This window comes from Protopterus annectens, chromosome 2.part1 (genome assembly GCF_019279795.1).
Source record: "Protopterus annectens isolate FY-2018-M chromosome 2.part1, PAN1.0, whole genome shotgun sequence".
NCBI lineage: Eukaryota > Metazoa > Chordata > Ceratodontiformes > Protopteridae > Protopterus > Protopterus annectens.
Genome location: NC_056729.1, coordinates 495,456,082 through 495,480,706, shown reverse-complemented (window position 1 = coordinate 495,480,706; position 24,625 = coordinate 495,456,082). Strand labels below are relative to the sequence as shown.

Here is a 24,625-nt window from a genome sequence, read left to right as displayed (position 1 = left end):
CTCTGTGCCGCCATCTTTACACCTAGGTCTATCCCTTGGCTGCTGTGCTTCCCCAGCTTTGGTGTACACACTTTGTGTAAGTAGCACCTTCTTGTTAATCTTTTGCTAGTTAATCGGACTGCCCACAAGGTTATTTGTAAAGGCGTCCACAAAGTTAAACTGTTATCAACTTATCATAGCGTTTGTTGCACGTGCTTTTGCAACGCACTACCAAACAAGCATAAAGCTCAAAGAAATGTTGTAAATGTTTTGCTTGCAGTGTCTGTAAAATTGGTGACTGTGTAACATGCTTTAAGTCTATCTATTGCCTGATACGCGACTGTAGAAAGAGTTTTATTTTTGCTACCTGCTGCTGGATACATAGCTCACTAACAAGTGTGTTAGAAGGTGAAACCTAATATTGTAACTGATAAGCTTCTAAAGCGCATCGGAGTTTGTTTTGCGCCAGTACCAGTGTACTGTGTATGTGTTTTTCAGTATGTTTTTTAGCTAAATAAGGTCAAATTCCCCTGCAATATGCTTGATGTTAGGAAAGCTTTATTATAGATAATTGCAACATCAATGTGAACTGTAATTTGGTTAAAAAGTATATCTTTAGTAGCTAGTGTAACTTAATACTTCTTGTAGCTGACACGCTTCTACAAGCGTACTGGAGAATCATCTGCTAGTACCGGCTTATTGTATATGGGTTTTCTGTACGATCTTAGCATTTAAAGTAAGACACTCCAGCTATTCGCTCTGTTGTTGTAAGGAATACTTAAAGGTCCACGCTAAAGCTGTCTTTCAACATTCTAACATAGCATAGCTAAGGTCACACGCTGAAGCCTTTTTTAACCTTAAATTGCTCCATAGGCGATTTTTGTAGGGGCTTGCTTCAACCCAGGGAACATAGAGTGTTTTGGTGATAACAGCCGATGGCACCGACTATCTGTGACCCAGTGCTGCACGCAGTACTGAGTAAATAACCAACGCCACCTCCTAAATGGTCAAACGGTCACTTTATTGAGTCGGCCATTTGAAATTTATGTAGTAAACGCTACGCTTTGGTAGCGCTTGTATTTAACATTTGAGATTTTTGTAGTAAACGCTACGCTTTGGTAGCACTTGTATTTAGCATGCAACCGTGCTTTTAATTATATTACCACAACAGGGGACGCTATATAATTCCTTACTTTTATATCAACAAGGCTATGGTAGCACAGCATTGAATTGTTTCTACCATTATATATGTAGACTTCTGTTCTCACACTACTGTTTTAGGTGATGCTACCATCTGTATTTGGTTCAACAACAGATTATTCTTTAGGACATAATGACCCATGCATGAATAGAGGTTGCATCAACCACACTCAGGCTATAGACCCTGTTCCTCCAATTTTATATGTAGCATGCTAACTGATTTGCAATGTTTTTAGAATCCGTGTTATTGCTACATGTAATTGCTAGATTGTAACTGCATTATCTGCCCTATTTAAATGAAACTACCCACGCTATGTCTATTTTTCAGTGAACCTCATTATATGTTGAATAGAAACCTATTTTACCTTGTGTTTGGCCTAGTATTGTGTATTATGCTACCTAATGACTGTGCTTAACATTCTACGTATTTAACCCCTTTGTCTCTCTCTCTCTCTCTCTCCCTTTATGCAACCAGTTGCCCTGCCTGTTCGTAAGGCACTAACATTGTGGAACTGCCCTGTCCTGTTGGCCGGCTACCTCATCCCATCTCATAACAGCCATCTTCACCCTAAACTAAGGAAGTGATTCATATCTCGCCCTGAGAAATAGCCCCACAAGGACAATAAAAAGGAAGATAGTATGTGTTTTATAACTTCTGTCAATAAAAGCTGCACTGTATAAACTTTTGTAGGTTTTAAAGTACACCTTCCTGCTAGGGAGACCAACAGCCATAATCTTCCGATTTCTCTTCTTAGACCACCTTCCCTCATACACCACTATAAATACCTAGTATCCCTTAAGTCCTCCTCTATTTCCAAGACCAGCTACCTCCTAAAGGAATCTATTGTAGCTATACAGCCTTTGGCCACTAAGTGGCACCCTGTCCTAGATCTAGCATTCTGTCTACATATACATCATACACAAATATAGACTCCTTGCTTGTAAAGTCATAGTCCCACTTCATTCCTCTATCACCTTACTCTGTACCAACTCAGCTACCCTCCCCCTATCCCTACTATCAAGACTAACACCTTCTACCCTTTTCCACCTTCACTTACCTTAACCTCAGCTCTCCACTGATTGTTCTCCTTGCGCTCACTACAAGCGCTCACTCCTTCTGTAGCTCTACCCGCTCTGCCTCTAAGTGGCTCACTCCGCTCCCCTACCCTGCCCCCAATTCCCACCCGCCCCAGTGCATCTACATTTATACACACTAACCACACCCTCTATCCTTACAATCAATTACATCAACCAACCCCTTAAAGTGCTACAACCCACTTCCTACTACTCATTATCCAACTGCATTCATCCCTGTATACTAACCTATGTAGTTCTTCTACTATGCCACCTATCATTACCCTCACACACTTTAATCTCTTACTTCTACTATCAGTACTTCTCTTTTAGCTGTACCCTATCTTCTTACTTTTTATGAACACCTTAACCACCATCAATTTCATATCCCCACAAAACAAACCTTGACACCAGCACTTATCTCTTATAGCCATAATCCAACATCCCTTCCTCCAAAGTATTTATTAGCCAAATGTTATAGACTCACTCATATCACATACCACAGCACCAAAGCAAGAAAGCCTAGGAACCTTATATGTAAAGCTTTACTTTTTAATCTAGCAATACAAGTCCACTCCCTAATTGATGGGGACATACACCCAAACCATACAACTACCACACAGCCTACCACACCAACCTCTACTAATGCACATCTGATCACTAAACCTCCTAACTCTCTCCTAATAGCTCACCTCAATATTCGAAGCATTAATAATAAAGCTGCCCACCTACATACCCTCATGGATGTACATTCATTCGACATCCTCTGTCTCTCTGAAACATGTCTAAAGCCAACAATACAAGACACAACTGTCATCCCCCCAGGTTATAGTATCCTCAGACAGGACCGTAACTACAAGAAAGGAGGAGGAGTAGCTATTTTATATAAATCTGAATTACAAGTTACTGCCATAAACTCTAAACCTCCTCTGACTAGTAATGCCGAAATTCTCATCTCCAAATTTCAACAAAACAAATGTAAATCCATTTACATCATCTGTATCTACCTTCCCCCAGGCAACAATATTAACACCTTAGAGGCTATCTTAATTTGGATATCCTCCACCTACCCACAAGAAACCATAATTCTTGGGGACTTTAACATAAACTGGTGGAGTTGCACATCTGATCAGCCTACTACCCATATCAACCTACATGGTTTCAAGCAAACCATTACATCCACCACTAGAACCAACAAACATAATAGCAATGACAGCACCCTAGATTGGATTCTTACAAATAGTCATAACCAATCTTATGAAGTAGGAACACTCCCTGAAGTGATCACTCTCTCACCTATTTAATCAGATATAAGACTGACATTCCAAACCCAGCCATTTATAAGAAAATAAGGTCCACCAAACATTTCAACCCAGACAACCTTCAAAAAGAACTCAAAGCTTGTGACCGGTCACCCTTGAAAAACCTGCCATTGGATGATGCCATTCAATACTTCAACACCAAATTTTTAACCATACTGGATTGTCATGCCCCAACACGAACAATACGAACTAGGGCCAAACCAGCCCCCTGGCTCTCCAAAACTACAAAACAAAAAATCTTCCAGAGAAACAAACTCTGGGCTATCTACGCATAAACCAAAACCCAACAGATCAAATTAAGTTCCGACAACTAAGACATGAAACTAAAAAAGCAATATTGTCAGACAAAAACTTTTACTGCCAGTTCCAACAAACCCACCAAAATAAACCTCAAAAATTCTGGTCCGGCATAAATAAACTATTGCACCCAGGTCGCACTATTACTCCCAGCCCCTCAGGTTCCAATCTCAATAGCCCTATCCAAATTGCCAATTCCTTTAACACTTTCTTCACAGACACCATTCAATCTTTAGCCAAACAGTTATCTCCTGACACTACACATCTGCTGCTAACTCCATCCCTAACAACCCCCCATTATTTCAATTCAAACCAGTTCCAACATCCCTTATCTGCACCCTCATTCAGAAACTCAAACCCACAACCCTTGCTGCAGATTTACTACCTGCAGAATACCTACAAGAAACCTCCAAAGCCATAGCCTACCCCATATCCATTCTCATTAACAGAACTATTTCAGAAAATACTATTCCATCAATCTGGAAAATCTCACATATAATCCCCCTGCACAAAGGTGGGAATTCCAAAGAGCTTTCTAACTACAGGCCTATAGCTATTCTATCCCCTCTAGCAAAAACCATGGAGAAATGCATTCACAAACAGCTACTAAACCACCTACTAGAAAACAACCTACTGGCTACCTGCCAACATGGTTTCAGACCATTTCATAGCACCTCTTCTGCTCTCTTATCCTTCACGGACTGCATTAATAAATATCGTAATAATAATACTATATCCTCAGCCCTCTTCATTGATCTTTCAAAAGCCTTTGACATGGTTAATCACCAACTACTCATAAACACACTAAGAAACTTCTCACTGGATCCACTTGCAATACAATGGTTCCAGTCATATTTAAATAACAGGCAACAGGCTGTATTATGGGAGAATAACCTATCTTCCCATCTCCCAATTACCCTTGGCGTTCCTCAAGGCTCCATACTGGGTCCTCTCCTCTTTTCTATTTTTACTAATAACCTACACCCTGTATTACCACAAGCTACTTGTATCCAATATGCAGATGATTCAACACTCATATGTTCAGCCTCTTCTCTATCACAAATTCAATCCCTAACCCAAGATGTGTTTAGCACAGTTGAAAACTGGCTTCTTCACCGCTGTCTCATCCTCAACCCAAACAAAACAAAAATGCTACTATTTACTCCCACACGCAGAGCCACTCCACTGCATTTCACTGTTACATCTAGCAATGGTACTATAATTACTCCTGATTCCACCATAAAACTACTTGGAGTACTAATTGATAACAATCTCACCTTTGAACCCCACATTAACAACGCTATAAAAACAGTAAACAAGAAACTAGGTTCCCTCTATAGGATCAAATAATTTCTAACTCCACTAGCCAGGACCACCATTGCCCGTACCCACTTAATCTCAACCTACTATATGTATGTCCTATCTACACAAAACTATGCAAAAGCAATCTGAACAAGCTAGCCAGTTCATACAATAAAATTGCTAGATTTGCAAGTAGTTCCACCTATAGAACCCATCATTGCAATAATCTGAATCAACTAGGATGGTTAGAATTGTCAAATCTTATTCTGTTCTACCAACTAACTATTGCCCATAAGATACTGCATCATCCTACAAATACTCCTATACTTACTAACTTAATCTCCCCCTACTTTAACCTGAAGACCCTGCGCTCATCTAATAAAATACAGGTAAACACAAGTAAAACCAATAATCTAGCTGGAGACTCTCTGTTCTCTAACACACTGGGCAAAATCTGGAACTCCCTCCCAAATGACCTAACCTCCCTACCCTCAACTACCTTATTTAAAACCAAACTCAAGCCATACCTTAAATCACAATGGCTGTCCCTGTGTTAACCCAGACTAACTCCCTTGTCACTAGACACTAATCTCCTCATCAACTTCAACTCAATGATCTTTTACTAACAATATAGTGTACAAAGTAAAAAATGATATCTCCGCTCTCCAAAGTGTCCTCTGGCAACGTATAAAACCAAGAATCTCAGAGTGATAAAACCTGAGGACACACCACGAGAAGTTCCAATTCAGCTTTATTCAATACAACATAAAGATAGTAAAAGAGAAGCGCTTTCGCGTGCTGAAAATGCACGCTTCCTCAGATCTCATTTTGTGACAAGAATTACTTGCTTTTTGAATTAGACAATAACCAATGCCAGCTCTTCTTCAATTAAGGATAATTGACAAATTATACAAAGGCTGTTCTTCAATACTAGTGCAAAACTTCCTGCTAAAACCAACCTGGGCGTGATCCTGAACTCACTTTCCCCAGGCACATTCTTAACCATAAGTATATTATAAAAAGTAAACATATTGATCTTTCCAAACCTGTAAAACAATCATACTCATGATAATATTGCATCCACTTGAATGCAGGCGGTTATTATGAACTTAGAAACTTTTTCAATTAGAAAACAAATAAGTAATTCTTCTCATAAAAACAATCTCAATTCACTTGTCTCAGTAGTGTGCAAAAAAAGCAAACAACTCTCTCATTTGTTTAAAACTGAACTATTGGTACTCCGTAATGAATGCGATGTTTGTTTATACAATCCTTTAGTACCATTCGTAGCTCATATTTGAATGCTACTAAAAAATAATAATGTGTACTGCAATTCTATAGTATATACATTAAACGCAGGTTGTAAAATTTCCCTATAAATCTTGGTCATCTTAATTTGTCAGCAAACATGACGAAGCAATCTAATCAGCCATGTCTTTCGACCAAGCTATGCTCTAACCCGACTGGGCTCTGGTGTGTAGTAAAAAACTAAATGCCGCTACTTGCTTAAGCTGTATGGAACTACTTGGTTTAAAAGAGAACAGCTGATCAATGATATTTGTAAGCCTCCAAATTAAGAACTATTCTGTTTGTAAAATCTAAAACATCTCATTCTGATAGTAAAACAGAATAACCAAATTTCATCTGACGTAATTGTCTTGAAACTACAATATTGCAATAATAAAAACTTATAAATGAAAACGTTGACTTAAATTCTGCACACAATGGCAGCTGCGCCATGTATATTATATTTGCTCAGTTTAATTTAAGTCCCTTTTTGCAACTATTTTAAGGTGCAGATATTATCGTATGTAGATACAAACAATTAAATGACATTAAAAACACACAAAAACACACAAAAAGTGGCCTGAATTGAGAAGTACAGAAACTCTTGGTTCCCCTCTTGTCATCTTAACAAGAAGGACCTATAGTGTGAGGAGCTCGCTATGCGAAGCTAATGAATAAGAGGAGGGCCTTCTAAGCTTACAATTGGTGCTACAAGCATCAAGGCTATTCACTATGATGTCTTGCTCATGTACCAAACCCAAATTCTTGTTGAGCTTATCTTTGTGTTATTCTCTTGAAACCTCAACGATTAGATCCATTTAAAAACTTTATAAAAACGCATATAGGTCCTGAATAGGCTATCATTATGGTGCTCATGAGCCCCTTACAAACCAGAGCTGAGTGCACTAACCATTGTTGGTAAAATTAATAAAAAACTAAGATTGGAGAAGCCCTTAAAAAATACTCTTTGCCTATGTCAAGCTAATGACTGAAATTTTATGTGTCAATAGACACTCAGTAACTAGTCAGGCTATGCTGTCAAGAAACTGACTCTCAATTGACCATGAAGTCAGTGTAAACACTCTTGAAAGTCAGAAACTCACTGTGTTCATTACGGTCGTTAGACCCTGCCGAAACTAGGACTAAGTGTTCTGACCCTTCTAGAAACACTTGATCTAAGCATAATTATACAAAAGTGCTGAACATCATAAGATGTGTTATTTTACAGAATTACAAACTAGAAGTTGCTATATTATTGCCTGGTAATTAAAAATAATTCTGCAAACAGAACTGTATTAATGCTTACCTATCGCATAGGATGGGTTTCAATGAAATAAAGTTGTTAATGCCTGGATCCCTATGCGCTCCTGTCTTGAAAATCCACTTCAATTCTAATTTAGCTAAATGGTTAGAATTGTCGCCCATTCTGTTACTTTTTCCTAAGGTTTGTAGTACCCTGAACTTGAACTCGTGTGTAGGATATTCTCCTATGTGTCTGGCTAATGCATTGGTATCTTTGTTCTTGCGTATGTCATAACTATGGTTGTATATACGGTCTTTTAATCTTCTGGTAGTTAAGCCAATGTAGAACGCAGAACAGTACAAGCAGTTAGCCATATAAATTAAGTTACTGCTGTTACAATCATAGTGCCTCTTAGGTTTGAACTCAGACACCATGTGCATGTGTGTAATGCTGTATAGTAGTTATGTGTTTACACATATTGCACTTGGTGCAAGGAAAAGTGCCTGGTGCCATATGTTGAGACAAAAATTCTGCTTTATTGTAATTCCTGGAGAATATCTCTTTAAGATTATTGCAAGTGCGAAAAACAAAAGAGGGTTTCACTCCTACTACATTTCTGATTTCTTCTGTAACTGTAAGGATGTTCCAATGTTTGTAAATTATTCTCCTGATCTGTTCATTATCATTTGAATATTTCATAACATAAGGTATTCTGTTCTTATTATATCTTCCTTGTCTATGAAATCTTCCTGAATTGTAACTTTTAAGGTCTGAGGTATTCTCATTATCATGGGTCTCAGATCTAATGGATGCTTCTGTGTGACTAAGAATATGTATGTTTGGCTGAATATAGGATGTTGTATTTAGGGGTAAAATCCCAACTCTTGCTTCTTCCACCATTTTCTTATCATAACCTCTGGCTAAAAAGATCCTTGCCATACTATTAGCTTCCTCTTCTAGATTCTCTGGGTCTTGAATAATTCTAGATAATCTAGTGAATTGTCCTTTCAGTATACCTGGATAAACATGCCTGGGATGCATGCTGCTGAATTCCAGTATACTATTCCTCCAGCATTCCTTCCTGTGAAGTCTGGATTTAATAATGCCTTGTGAATCAACATATAAGTTGACATCTAAAAAATTAATGTGTGCTCTAGAGTGTTGGAGGGTGAACCTGAGAAAGTCAGTTGTAGACTGTAAGTAGTCGACAAAAGCTTCTAACTCATCAGTAGTGCCTTTCCAAAACAGTAAAACGTTGTCTACAAATCTCCTATATAGACATATTTTATTCATCCATTCATGGTTAAATAAACAGTGTGTTTCCCAGAAATATAATACCAAATTGGCATAAGAATTTGCGCATGGGGTGCCCATAGCCACACCCCATGTCTGCAGGTAATATTTCTGGTTGAAAATAAACACATTGTTGTTAAGTACAGTATCTAACAATTGACCAATCAGGATTTGTCTGTCATTGGAAAAGCCTCTTTCTGTCACCATTATTTCACGAATTGCTTGCATCCCATATTCATTGGGTATGCAGGTGAATAGATTGCAAACATCCAAAGTGACTAAATACAATGTGCTTTGGGTTGAACTCTGTCTGTTCAATTGCTTGATGTCATTCAGTAAATGTTGTGTGTCTTTCAAAATTGTGTCTACTTTGTCTACCATAGGTCTTAACATCTTCTCTATAAACACTGAAATGTTATATGTGGCCCATTGTCTCCCTGCCACTATGGGTCGCATGGGAATGGGTCTTGTCCCCTTGTGTATTTTAGGTAGACCTTTCAACGCTGGTATAAGGGGATCCTCTATATTTAAAAAAATCAAACATTTCCTGGCTTACCTGTCGACACATAAGTAAATCATACAAGTCTGAATGAATGTTGGTGATTATACTGACTACCTGTTCTAGGGTGAGTTCCTTATAACTGTCACCCGATAATGAGTGCTCAATATTGTTGATGTATTCAATTTTGTCTAGTACTACTACCCCCCCCCTTTATCTGCTGCTGTTACTAGCACACTAGGATGTTTGCTCAACTTAGTCAAAGAATGGTATTCTGACTTGTCTAGATTACAAAATTTGTAACATGCTTGGAGGAATAAAAAGTATACATGTCAGCTTCACAGGCTTTGACAAAGCATTCCACCATATGCGGAAGTGGAGGACAAAAAGTACTTTTTCGTTTGAAGTTAAAAGTCAACTTATTCTCATCGGCTGTATTCATAGGTTCAGAGGTGCCAAAAAACATTTTTAGCGCTAAGTTCCTTGCAAATAGCCTTAAATCACAGAAAGTTTCTGTTTGCACACTGGGTTGTGAAGGTATGTAACTCAATCCTCGGTTCAGCAAAGAATAGTCAGAAGGTGAAAGAGTAATACTAGAACAATTAAAAACCAAGTCAGTCAAAAGATGGGTTTCTTCTGCTGTCCATACCTGTCTGACGAATATTTCCTTTTCCTGGGCCCTCTGCTTGTTGATCTCCCTCTGAACCGCTGTTCCGTTCTGATAGGAAAAGGAGCTTCTGGTAATTTATTGAAGACGACGTTGGTGCGTCTCACTGCTCCTGTTCTGTCAGGATCATCAGCTGGTATGAGCGCTGACTGATTCGGAGGCGGTGTATTCTGATCTTGGCCTTCCGATGCTGTTTGTGTTCTCACTATGCTGGCTTGAACCGAACTGGGCGTGTTCAAGTAAGATGGCGCCAACATCAAACCTGTTTGACTTCCCGTTCCTGTTACGTTTGGTCCGGAGAACTCACTATGTTGCCTTCTATTACTATTTGGTTGTGGTCTCACGTTATTAGACTCTTGAGCTCTAGGCCAAACAAAAATACTGCCGGTACGGAAATCTTCTACATCCCTATTAAGCTTCCGTTGTTTAATAGCTTTGAGTTTGTCACTGTAACTATTAATTTGTACTAAAACTTGATTCAGCTTCCTTGTACAAAAATCAGATTTAAAATGCTCTATTATATTGATGTAAAGTTCATCAGTTCTCTTTTGTAAATCTTGTTCAATAGGGTCAAAATAATCAATCAATAAATTGATATATTTAAGACTCACTTCTAGATTCAGGTCTTGCCACTTTTTAAGTAAGTCCGGATAGGTTTGACCATATGTTGGCATGCACAACACTCTCATTCCTCTCGGAATGACTTGAAAGTGTATGCATGATTGTAGGTGTTTTTTCTGCCATGACAGTCTCTGTATTTTAAATAAATTGTTCTCCAATTCTTTTATAGCTTCTTGAAATTCGGTTATGTTGAAATTGTTCAAACTATTATTTGGTTGTGCACTCACCATATCATGAAAGTCCATAGCTAACAATGGATTGATGTTCGTCGGTAAAAAGGCTTCTATTTTCGGCAACTCCGTTTGTTTGATGGGGTTATAGCCAAGCTCAATATCTCCCTTCTCCATAGCGTGAGAGCAGGGACACAAACTTGAGAAGAAACAAAGTAAAAAATGATATCTCCGCTCTCCAAAGTGTCCTCTGGCAACGTATAAAACCAAGAATCTCAGAGTGATAAAACCTGAGGACACACCACGAGAAGTTCCAATTCAGCTTTATTCAATACAACATAAAGATAGTAAAAGATAAGCGCTTTCGCGTGCTGAAAATGCACGCTTCCTCAGATCTCATTTTGTGACAAGAATTACTTGCTTTTTGAATTAGACAATAACCAATGCCAGCTCTTCTTCAATTAAGGATAATTGACAAATTATACAAAGGCTGTTCTTCAATACTAGTGCAAAACTTCCTGCTAAAACCAACCTGGGCGTGATTTCCCTATAAATCTTGGTCATCTAAAGCATCTCATTATTGCAACATTGTAGTTTTAAGACAATTACGGCAGATGAAATTTGGTTACTCTGTTTTACTATCAGAATGAGATGCTTTAGATTTCACAAACAGAATAGTTCTTAATTTGGAGGCTTACAAATATCATTGATCAGCTGTTCTCTTTCAAACCTAGTAGTTCCATACAGCTTAAGCAAGTAGCGGTATTTAGTTTTTCACTATACACCAGAGCCCAGCAGGGTTAGAGCATAGCTTGGTCGAAAGACATGGCTGATTAGATTGCCTCGTCATGTTTGCGGACAAATTAAGATGACCAAGATTTATAGGGAAATTTTACAACCTGCGTTTAATGTATATACTATAGAATTGCAGTACACATTATTATTTTTTAGTAGCATTCAAATATGAGCTACGAATTGTATTAAAGGATTGTATAAACAAACATCGCATTCATTACGGAGTACCAATAGTTCAGTTTTAAACAAATGAGAGAGTTGTTTGCTTTTTTTGCACACTACTGAGACAAGTGAATTGAGATTGTTTTTATGAGAAGAATTACTTACTTGTTTTCTAACTGAAAAAGTTTCTAAGTTCATAATAACAGCCTGCATTCAAGTGGATGCAATATTATTATGAATATGATTGTTTTACAGGTTTGGAAAGATCAATATGTTTACTTTTTATAATATACTTATGGTTAAGAATGTGCCTGGGGAAAGTGAGTTCAGGATCACGCCCAGGTTGGTTTTAGCAGGAAGTTTTGCACTAGTATTGAAGAACAGCCTTTGTATAATTTGTCAATTATCCTTAATTGAAGAAGAGCTGGCATTGGTTATTGTCTAATTCAAAAAGCAAGTAATTCTTGTCACAAAATGAGATCTGAGGAAGCGTGCATTTTCAGCATGCGAAAGCGCTTATCTTTTACTATCTTTATGTTGTATTGAATAAAGCTGAATTGGAACTTCTCGTGGTGTGTCCTCAGGTTTTATCACTCTAACAATATAGTGTGTTAACTCTTTTAGTGTAATATTGACCTATTTCACATACCTCATATATTATTGTCAGTATATCTATACCCAATTTGCAAGTAATATTGTGTTTCTTAATTACTCAGAAGCTACAAATGTAATTTACTAATATGTACTTGACATTGTCTTTATTGTCTTTTATCCCTTACTAATAGGTTTTGATGTAATGTAATGTACCTATGAATTTTTTTTTGTTTTTTCTATTCTAATGTGTGGAGCTTTTCTCCCCAGGCCTCCACAGAAAATGAACATAAATCCAGTTGGACCAGCCCGGTCAACAAATGTAAAATAAATAAAAATGTCGGCACAGAAATGAATCACACCTGGACCCACATTATTCAGAATCTAAGTTCAGTTGAGTAACACAATTTACTTACTAATCCCTAGCATCAGATCTCAGTTCTCAGACTGTGAACATGCAAGTTATACAAACCTATCGTCTTTCTTCTCCTCTTTGCTTCACGACCAGCTCCAACCATATCCAACTCTTTGATATCCAGCAACTAAAATACACAAAAATGTTTTGGTTAAATGAATGCTAGTCATTTTAACACACACATCATATCAATGTGTGTGTGTGTGTGTGTGTGTGTGTATACATATATATATATATATATATATATAGTTATATATATATATATATATACACACACACACATATATATATATATATATATATATATATATATATATATATACACACACACACACACACACACACACACACACACACACACACACACACACACACAGTCTGAACATCTTCATTTGATTGTGTCACAGTTTTGTGAATCTTCAGTACTACATTTGTCTCCAAATCAGAAAGAAGTGCAGCGAGAGGTCTGAGAAGTAATTATTGAGCTTCAACAGCCTAGACAGGTCAACACCTGATCTGGACAACCTACTAAATTCCTTCAAAGTAAATTCATTCATACCTTTGAAATAATCTACCGATTGCCTGCTAATCAAACATTAATCTATAGCTATGTGTCTCTATGCCAAAACACTGTTATATTTGCTTTATTGTGAGTTTTTTGAAATTATAGTCTTGCATCCATTAATCATGTTCTGCTTCCAAATCTCCAAGGTAAAGCCTTAAAACTCATTTCACACAAAGGAGCAGATAAGACTCCTGGTGTATGCCAGGGGGCAGTTAAATGCAACAGAGATTTTATACATCTAAGCAATAAGTTCTAATGGGGTGACACTACCCCAAGGTACTAAGGGCTGGCATGGAATTTCAAACACTCTGGACGGTCCACTAACCTATAAAGTCAAAGAAAACATAAATTGTCATTCAGATCTAACAGCTGTGTAGCTGAACTAAATTACAATGCTTCATTTTCAATGCAGGAAACAGCTGCATATATAGAGAAAAATGAATAAAATATCAAAGTAGAAATGTAATAAGTAGCAATTTGTAAGTAAAGTAGGACAGCAGTGACCCACACCGATCCCAGAACATGAGACAAGGAACAATATGAAGGTAATATTGTCAAAGTAAAATTGAAACAATAGCAGCATATCTATGATTAGACTGAATTACTGCACAGTTTGTATATTGCACTTTACAGTCCTTCAGTGTGTAGGTGAGCCAACTTACTATTGCACATCCATAAAATAAGCCCCTTGATAGGCTAGTTATATAACAGACATCATGGTTCGTTTTTCCAAAGAGTTCAACAGTCTAACGGAGAGTGGAAAGAAACTGTTTTTTAGTCTGGTGGTCTTACAATGCAGGCTTCTGTATCTCCTACCAGAGGATAGGCGAGTGTACAAACCACTGGCAGGATGTGTTGGATCGCTGGAAATCTTTTTGGCCTTGTCTATGCACAGGGATTTGTGCAGATCTTCCAGAGGAGTAAGGGAGGTTGAGAGCCTTCTGATCCTGATTATTACAGCTCCCATACCAGACTGCAATGCTGTTGGTCAGGATAGTTTCAATGGTACCCCTATAAAATGTCTGAAGTATGGAGCTTGGTAATTTTGCCTTCCTAAGTTTCCTTGCTGAGCTTTTTTGACTGTGCTGGATACATGGACTGACCAGGATAAGTTCTCCGTGAAATGAAACTTTGTACTCTTGACCCTTTCCACTGTCATCCCTTCCATTACTAGAGGTTTGTGTGGTACTTCAGATCTTCTGAAATCAACAATCAACTCCTTTGCCTTGCTGACATTCAGTGCTAGATTGTTGCTGACATACCAGACCAGTAGTTGATTGATCTTGTTCCTGTATATGCCTGTAACAGTGGTGTCATCTGCGAATTTGATGAGCCTATTCGTCTCATGTGTGGCCATGCAGTCATGTGTCAGTAGAGTGAAAAGGAGAGGGCTTAAGACACACCCCTGTGGTACTCCTGTGTTCAGGATGACACTTCCGGAGCTGCTGTCTCCCACACAAACCTTTTGAGGCCTTTCAGTAAGGAAGCTCAGAATCCAATTGCATAAATGAGAGTCTATGACCAGTTGAAGTAGCTTCGATATCAGATTCTGAGGGATGACAGTGTTGAAAGCAGAACTGAAACTGATGAATAGCAGTCTTGCTTAGCAGTTTTTGTCTTCTAAGTGGGTCAGTGTTTCATGGAGAGCTAATGTGATGGCATCCCCTGTACTGCGGTTTGTCCTGTATGCAAATTGCAATGCGTCTAGTGACACAGCTAAGATTGAGGCTATATGATCTTTGACCAGGCTCTCCAGGCACTTCATTACCGTCGAGGTTAAAGCAACTCAACTGGTCAGTAGTCATTCAGAGTTGTTGGCTATGGTTTCTTGGGTAGAGGAATGATCGATCATCTCCTTGAAGCATTTCGGAACACTGGCTAGATGGAGGGAAGTGTTGAAGATGTCAGTGAGTAATGGAGCCATTTCTGCCGCATATTCCCTTAGTACCCTGCCCATGATGTTGTCAGGAGCAGTTGCTTTCCTCGGGTTGACACGTTTTAGGGTTCTGGTGACATCAATTGTACTGAAGCTCTGCACCACTGCATCCTTGTCTTCAGGGTTTCTGCATGCTGCTGTTTTGTTGTCAGCAACAAAACTACTTAAGAATTTCAGAAATACAGGAAGCTCCCAGCGGAATAAACACCTTTCAGCCTCAAATAAGAATAAAAGTAAGTCAATAGCAAAGCTGGCTGACTGCTGACCACGAACGTTCAAACTTAGCGTGCATAAAACAGTAGAATAAACAATAACTGTAGTTATAAGCAAACAAGTCTCCTTTTAAAACAAAAGAATTTATTGGCGTACTCCAAATAAGCGGTTTTGCAAATGCTTCTTCAGACCGTTAAATTTTAAAAATGCAATCAATTAAGCTTTTATATTAAAACACTCACATGACAAAACTCTAAATCTGTGCATACCTATTAAATATTTAAAGGAAAAACTTACTTTTTTTCTACTTAAGAATTTGTTCAGTTGGTTCAGAAACTCATTGCTATCATCACATGAAGCTGATGTAGGCTTGTAGTTGGTGATGGTTTGAATTCCTTTCCACAGTTGCCTGGTATCCTTTCTGGTCCCTGAAGTGACTTTGGATTTTTCTACCATAGGATCTTTTCGCCTCTTTGATACCTTTGTTCAGTTTGGCTCTGCCCACAGTTAAAGTTTCCATATCTTGGGATTTGAAAGCTGCATTTCTTACTTTCAGGAGCTCGTACATCTCACTAGTTAGCCAAGGTTTTTGATTTGCCCGTATGGTGATGCCATATAATATAATCCCCATTCTGGAAAATGTGACCGTTTTGCTGTTGATTTTTTTAATAGCATTTTTTTATTTTAAAGGACATTTTTGTTTGAATTTTGATGCTTTTGCTTTTTTTTTTAGAAAAAAATCCCTTTCCTTATTTATACTAGAATATTTAAAAAAATATATATTGCATACATACATGAGTGTGCATGTGCTTATGTGTGTCAGTCTGTGTAGGTGTATGTGCATACACTCACGCAGAAACACAATGTGTTTATTTCTAGAAGCATCATTTGACATTGTAGTAGTTTTGTGACAGGAGATGTCACATTCTATTTTGCATTTTATGAGATGGCCTACAAATAGAACTATATTCATGCTATTTGTCACTAACAGGAGCTGTGACATTTGGGGGTCCTAGTGCAGCTATCAAATAGCATCAGTAGTACTTTACCTATGCTACTTGAAGAATGGATAAACAGCTTCAGTTGGTCATTCCATATGTTCGACAGCATTGTTCAACAAAGGCATATGTATTTCAACAAGTACTAGGCTCTGAAAACAGCTATTGGTCACATAGCTCAAAAAGCACCTAGAAGCATTTAAGGTCAGGGTAACCTGTACTGTTACAAGCATATGGTTTAATATGCACTAGTATATAGTCAAGTCTGACTTTCTTTGACATCAACAACATAAACACACAGACCTGCTTGTCAACCAATGGTTTGAAACAACCTTAGTCTTGTTTTTACAAATGACATTACAGAACAATAACACATGCAAAGGCAAATGCTCACAGACTTTTTGTATTGTGACAAAATCTTCTAGGTAAGGAAACCTATTCAGGAGGCACCAAACAAACAGATAACTCACTTGGAAGTACGGGAAAAGCACAGGACAGCAGTCATCCAATAAAATCTGGGGAGGGAGCGTCTCAGAGAAGGTGGTACAGCTATGTAATTAATACACTTACCAAAATTGAACTTCAAGGAGGTGTCATTGTAACAGTAAATCCTAGCATTATTATCCAATATGAGCTGTGCTGGATCAGACTGCTTTCTAAAGCTGTTTTTGTTCCTTGCAAAGGCTAACATTGCTCTCATATCTGAAAAGGTACTTATATAGGTCGATCAACAAGACTTCTACAAAATCAGTTGCCGATAGGCACTCTCTTCAGTGCTTCATGCTGTCAGATGACGACGGAAGATAATTTTTGCAGTAGAACAACTTTGATGTATAATAGCTGTGTGCTTATGACTTGGTCCATTTTTTGTGAAACTTAAAACTGTGCTTCTGGTAGACAAACTGCTCCAAAATTTCACTACAACCAGTGCTTACTTTGTTTATGGTCTGTACAAGACTTTGTGTTTAATGTGCATTAGAAATTTTATAAAGCAAATAAAATGAGATGGATGAAAGCTCTGTTATATGACACAGAAAAGAAAATACCTAGAAGAGCAATAAAAAGGAGTCTTCTAAAAGAAGCTTTTGCCATACGGAAAGACAAGAGAACCTAACAAGCACCCACCGAAAGAGGCAGTTTAAGACTGACACCAAAAATGTAAGTCTTCTACACTTTCCATAGAGAAGAGGCTTCTACTTCACTGGATCTCACTTCAGGGCGTTTAAAATTGGTCCCTAAAGTACTCAAAACAATTATGAGATAAAGATGCTTCAACCAAAAGAAATTAAATCATCATAACCAATGCCAGATCCTGCTGGAAAAATTCTATAAGTGCAGGGATTCATGCATAGAGATCCAGAATGCAACAACGAAATTTCCAATGCTGAGGTCTCAACCAGTGGACTAGTTTTATCACACCGTTTCCTTCGCAGGTTACTGAAAACCAAGAAGAAAGCTCATCTGCAATGTCCTCTGATAACAGGGCTTTTATATGGATCAAATTTAGTTAATTTACCCAGACTTGAAACAAGAAGAACAGCTTACAATCCTCAGGGTTTCCTTCAGAAGATACATTTTCTGAAAGAGCCATGTGCAGAAATTTTATGAGTGGCCCAAATAATACCTTTCTTGAGATAAATGCAAATGATGCGACTGTCTCTCTACTGTAATTCTGAAACCTGTAATTGACAGTCCTGAAATTACGGGGGAAAAAACAGTGAAATAAAGAGAACAGGCTTTTTGTTGTCCTTTAAAGTTACTTTGCCCCCTTTGCTATGTACACATACTAACTTCAACATCACTATGCTGCAGAGAAAATTTAACACTCCTGAGACACAGCAATCACAGGCTTAGTTTATGCAAATCCCATTTTCATATACTCAATCTTGCTATTTCAAGATTTATTTACTGTCATTTGATTACTGGGAAAATCCGATTGGGTAGGTGCCCATTTTCAGCACAGGCCCGTGGAGAAAAGCTACAAAGTATGTAAAATGACTGTTTTTAAAATGTTTTGAAAATCTTTAAAATAATGCAAACAACTACAGTTTTAAATAATTATAACAAATTATGAAAACATTGGTTAAGAATGGATACAAATTAGACATACTATGAAAACATTGGTTAAGAACAGCTTCGAGTTATATGTCAATAACTTAATATTTAGAGAAATATTTGCCAGTTTACAGATAAATTAAAGGTAAATTAGTATAATACAAACAGGAACTGCAACATGAAGTGAGAGAAAAGCAGGGCTATGGTAGATTTAGAGAGAAAGTCAGGAAATGATAAAAGTAAAAAAGTGAGTAAAAAAAGGACGAGTAAGGAGGTGTTAAGACATGAAAAGGTATTTTTTCACATTTAGGGATATAATTTATCCAGGTTTTGAGCAAAAACAGAGCCAGCGTTTGGCTAGGAAGTCTTTCAGATGGTTTTGAAAAATGTGAGGGGAGGGTATTGACCTGATGGATAGAGATGAGTTCTAGGTCTTCACAACATTATACAAGTACAGACAATGCCCAGCAGATTTGACAGGTTTGTGGACAGATGGGAGTTTTCTGTCACTGGATTGTAATGACCTACTAGAAACATAGTTGTGTAGAAAGCTGTCTAGTGCTGGACAAGCAGAGAGATGCTGGATAATTGTATAGGTGGTAAGAAGCTGTGTACATGTTAGTTGATGTGGTTGTTTGAACCAATTTAAGCTTTTTAATGCTATAGAGTGGTGGACTTTGAAAGGGTATTTGCCACAAATTTAGTGACTTTGGTATAGCATTGTTCGAAGTTTTGATCTTTGTGATACCTGAAGGTTAGTAAGGATGGGAGAGCCATAAAGAAGTGTGGGGGAGGAGGTAAGTAGTAGCAAGTGGAGTTTTAGTTGCATTGGTGAGAAAGTTTTGGCTCTATAAAGTATCCCTAGAGTTTGATGACTTTTTCTTATGCAATTTTGTATATGCAGGTCAATTTTAAGATCATCCACTATCATCCTTAATTTGCTATAAGAAGCAATTGCAATGGTTGTGTTATCAAGAGAGGACTTTAAATTTTGTTTTTACATGAGAGAGGTATTTGGAGGGAAAAAGTAGTAGTTTGATGTGCAAATGAGTGTGGAGTAATCTGCTTACTGTATTGGGGAAGCCTGTTGTACAGATGTGAGAAGGGTACTGGTGAGAACATTAAAGAGGAGGGGACCAAAGATAGATTCTTGTGGTACACTGGTGGTGACTGGGAGGTATGGAAAGAGGGTGAAATGCCATTTTACTGACAGATACCTATTGGATAGGTATCTTCTGAATCACAGAAAGGTGGGCTGAGTTAGACCTAATAAGGATATTTGAAGTAGAAGTTTGCTGAGACAAAGTGTGTTGAAAGCTTTAGACAAGTCTAGAAATATGAAGAAGACTAGTTTACTGTTATCTCTAGCACTGTTGACAGTATCTATATAGGCTAGATGTGCAGTGATAGTACTAAGGGAAGGACGGAGGCTATGTTGTGTGGGGGACAGTAGTTCTTCCTCAGGACATAGTTTAGCAATTTTTTTTGGATACATTTTCAAGCATTTTGGAGAGGGGGATAAGTTTGCTATTGGTCTAAGGTTAGTAATGTCTACTGAATTTCCTCCTTTGTGCAGGGGAATAATGTGCAAATTTTTCAAGAGAGAGGGGGATGTGAGGTTCCTTCACTGACCTATTTATAACAATTGAGACAGGGTAGGCAGTGCTATTAGTTCCTACTTTAAGGTACTCACTTGGAAGGTCATCAGCTGAAGTAGTTCATGGTTTGAGTTTAAGAGTAGTTTTATACAGGTTTTGGGCAAAGGTTTGAAGGTGAAACTGCATGTGGTGATATGTGGCTGTTGGAAAGGGTTTGGGATTAGATGCTGGGGAATCCTTGGTTAGAAATGGTATACTGTCTATGATATAAAAGTTAAATTGTATCACGGTTTCAAGTGACGGAGTTATTGGGAGAGAGGTTAGGGTTGAATTTTTGGCAGGGATGCAAGATTTCTTTAATGGATGTTCAGAATTTTTTAGGGCTGTGTTTACTACTACTCTGAAAGTTATTCTAATATATTTTTTGTTATTTCATTTACTTTTTAGTATGACTGTGAAGTATTCTGAAGTTTTCAAGATATTGTGGCGTTTTATATTTTTTGTCATTCTTTCCATGCTTTTTCTCTATCGTGCATTAGCATTCTACTCTTTCTGGATAGCCAAACTGTACTGTTTTCAGTATTTTTCTTCTTGCCGGCACAAGACTATTTAGGATATTCACAAAAGTTGTAATGAATTCCTTTACAGCATCATCTAAGGGGGGGGGGGGGTGAGGAAGTTTCAGCTTATAGATGATACGGTGGTAATGAACACCTCTGAGTTAAACTTGGAAAGGCTGGATATTTTATAAAGATACTGTTTAAGTGGAGGTCTGAGATGTGTGGTTTAATTTCTCCAAATGTTTTGGGATTCTAATACTATGACATAGTATGAATGGACCCCATTCCTAAGTTAAGGTATGACTAGAGTTCATTAAATTAGTTTCAGTCTTTGATGTTAGCTAACAGTGCTCTTCTCAGCACCAGCAATGTGTCCAGAATTGCCTCCTCCTGTAATTCATATGGGGTAACACATACTGGTAACATATTTAAATACAATTGTAATTTTTTTTTTATTAGACCTGATTCTCCTACTACTGGAGCTGCCTAGGTATCTTTCTTCCATATTTCTCTCATTTCTGCTTTTGTTTTTTTTCACAAACTACTATAACCGCTGCTTCTGGAACTGCTTATAATGGTTTGTTTGTTCTGAGCATGTTTTTCAGGCCATCTTGGACTGGAAGGAGGTTATCTGGACCTTTGTAAGAGAACTGTGTTTGATTAGCACCTGACTGGTAAAGGGAGGCTAGTCTAGGGCTTGGAATAAGCAACCCCCTTGGTCTTTTGAATTTTTGTTTCAAGTTTTAGCTTCTAGTATTTAGGCCCTGCATCTGAGCAAATTTCTGCTTGTTTGTACTCGAGCTGAAGTGAGGTGGGCTACCAGCCACAACTCTGAGCTGATATACCAGACGACTAGAGGCTTCTGAGCTTCCTAAAAACATAAGCCGCCTGTTTTTTTTTTGCTTATTTATACTATTTACTGCACTTTTTTATTGCCTCCCACCTACTTTTGTACTGTATTTATTTGCTGTGTACTAAACTACACTGTTATACTGCAATTGTCTGCTACATTGTGCCTGTAAATCATTTCTTTTTGCTGTTTTCACTGTTTAGCAAGCTTTTCTGTTTCCACTGTAAATATTTACTGGTATTTTTTCACTGTTTTAAAGCTATCTGCCTGCCTGCTCTGGTTTTCCCACCAAGCAGTACTTAACTAATCTGTTAACTGTTTAAATCATTCTTTAGAGCCTCCTGACAGATTTTTTGCTTTTTAAACATCTTTTCTGTGTCTCACTGCTATTTTTCTGCTGTGTTAACTATTCTCCAGTGTTTCTCACAGAAACTAGGGTAGTTAGCAGCTGTAGCACCATCCAGATCCGGGCCTGCTGCTTCTGAATTGTTTACAGTAGTGTAGTTTGTTCTGAGCACATTTTCCAGGCCATTTTGGATTGGAAGAAGCCTATCTGCAGTTTTGTGACAGAACTGTGTTTGATTGGCACCTGACTGGTAAAGGAAGGCTGCTCTCAGGCTTGGAATAAGTATCCTCATTGATCCTTTTAATTCTGTTATTGCTTTTTTCGGGTTTTAGCTTCTGGTATTTAGGCCCTGCATCTGAGCAGTTTATGCTTGTTTGCGCAGCACACAGCATCATGCACTGTCCTGCAATTGTGCACCAAAGCCAGACAGTTAAATTCAACAAATTTTCCCTTAAAACCCAGGAAGAAATAATCATTCACTGAGCTCCTCCATGGTAGTTTGTGAAAAGCTACCCCTAGTGATAACAGTCTTCAACTTAGCATGATGGACAGTTGGACTACCCTTGTTTCTCCTGCCAGCCTTGTTGACTTGGGTCTTTTGAGGCAGTGTAGCAATTGCCTCATGTACACAGACAACTCTCTACTAACAACACAGTCTAGTACAGAGTGCAAGAGATGTATTTACACCATGAATCTAGTATCCACACTCTCTCACTCAAAACAGTAACACAGAAAAGGTTGTCAACTCGTCCACCACTACATATTCACATAGTACTACTACTCATACACACAGTACGCATCAAACACGTAAATCCACATAAGCAGAGGTTCTCTCACCAAACTTTCTGAAACACCAGAGACCTCCAAAATACAAGTCTGCTACACCGAACACAGTCTCCACCAGCACCCATGATACATAGCAGCACAAGTGTCTCACCCACCAACCTGTAAGGCATAACACTCAAAAACCAAAGGGCTGCCTGAGGCAGGACAACCCATATGTTAGGACTGCAGATGCATCCTTGAAGGACATCCAAGTTTTCTTGTCTCTGGAGACTCAACAGTGAGACACACAGATGTCCCACTCACCAAGATGGACAAGGAGAAAGTCACAGTCAGCTACCTGCCCGGTGCTAGGATTTGCCAAATTATGCATGCACTCAGGTGTCTCAGGAACAAGTACCATCATAACTTCGTCATAGTTCATGTTGGTGTGAATGATCTGAGACATACCTCACTGTACTATATGAAGAGAGACATGGTCGAGCTCTCTGAGTATGTGTCCTAGGCAGGTATGTCTTTAGCCTTAAGCAGCATACTACCCTCACCTAGAATGATGCCACAGTATAAGCAAAAAATGGTTGATTTCAATAACTGGCTATGTTTTGGTGTCATACCAAGGAGATCCAGTTCCTGTCAGCCTTGGAAGCCAAGGTCGACAAACCTCACTCATTTGTCAGAGACGGTTTGCATCTGACACCCATAGGCTTTCGACTGCTGGCAAAGGCTCTTGCCTCCTCCATAGTGCCATTTTTAGGCAAGGTCTCGAAAACAACATTACCAACGTGAAATTAACCAATGAGAACAAATAAGGGTAATGCTAGGAGCTTAAACCAAAACTGCACTCCCTGGAAGCACTTCTAGCACTAGAAGATGTAGATACGTGTGCAGTCACAGAAACCTGGTTTAATGCCTCAGAGAGTACCCCGGCCCTGCAAGGCTACAATGCCTTTCACACCATTAGACTGCAAAATGAACGTGTGAAAACCAAAGGAGGTGGTATTTCAACCTACATTAGAGATAAATTCACCTCATGTCTAGTTAAACTGGACAACTCCATGGAGTTACTCCAGGTCCAGGTTACAGTGGGTAAGACTCCCAATTCAAGTCCTACGCTAGCCAGTTACAGATCCTCCTCCATGGGTCACGACACCCACAAAGCCTACTTAACCAAACTGAAGACAATCCAAATTTTACCGAACACACTAGTAATGGAGGATTTCAATTATCCCACCGTCAACTGGGAAACCTACTCTAGCCCAAACTTGCTAGCAGGAACGTTCCTTGACTTTGTGAATTCAAATGCCCTGGAACGAACTGTCCATACCCGACAACAGGAACAATCATTCTAGATCTTGTCATTACCAACATGTCAAACAGGTGCACTGCTGTAACTGTTGGACCCTCATTAGTTAAAACTGACCACAAATCGGTCACCTTCAAGCTGACCACAAATCGGTCACCTTCAAGCTGATACTAACACCAGAACTCACAAGGGGTGAAATCAGACTAAAAAACTTGACCAAGGCAAACTATACCTTCCTAGATGAATGTATAAATGCATTCCAAGCCACACCCCAAGCTGAAAGTGGCAACTATGCTGAAACTTACACTAAAGCTCTCTCTAATTACCTGCATAAGTGTATAAACCCGGCTGTACCAGACAGAATCAAAGCCAGCGCCCCAAGTAAAATCGAGCTGCCATGGTGGACTTCCAGTATCAACAAACTCTACAATAAATGCAAAAAGTTGTTGTCCAAGAAAACAAAGACAAGGACCCTACAATGGAAAAGCACCTTCTTCAGCC

The 24,625-nt window shown here is 38.5% G+C and overlaps 1 protein-coding gene across 1 annotated transcript in view; it reads right to left on the bottom strand.

Moving 5' to 3' along the window:
- The window catches only part of NELFA (negative elongation factor complex member A), a 1,417,687-nt gene that overhangs the window by 594,622 nt on the left and 798,440 nt on the right, over positions 1-24,625 (bottom strand). Inside the window, exon 6 of the mRNA XM_044062292.1 lies at positions 12,975-13,044. Within this exon, the coding sequence (XP_043918227.1) occupies positions 12,975-13,044 (70 nt within the window). The remainder of the gene's footprint in view (positions 1-12,974; positions 13,045-24,625) is intronic.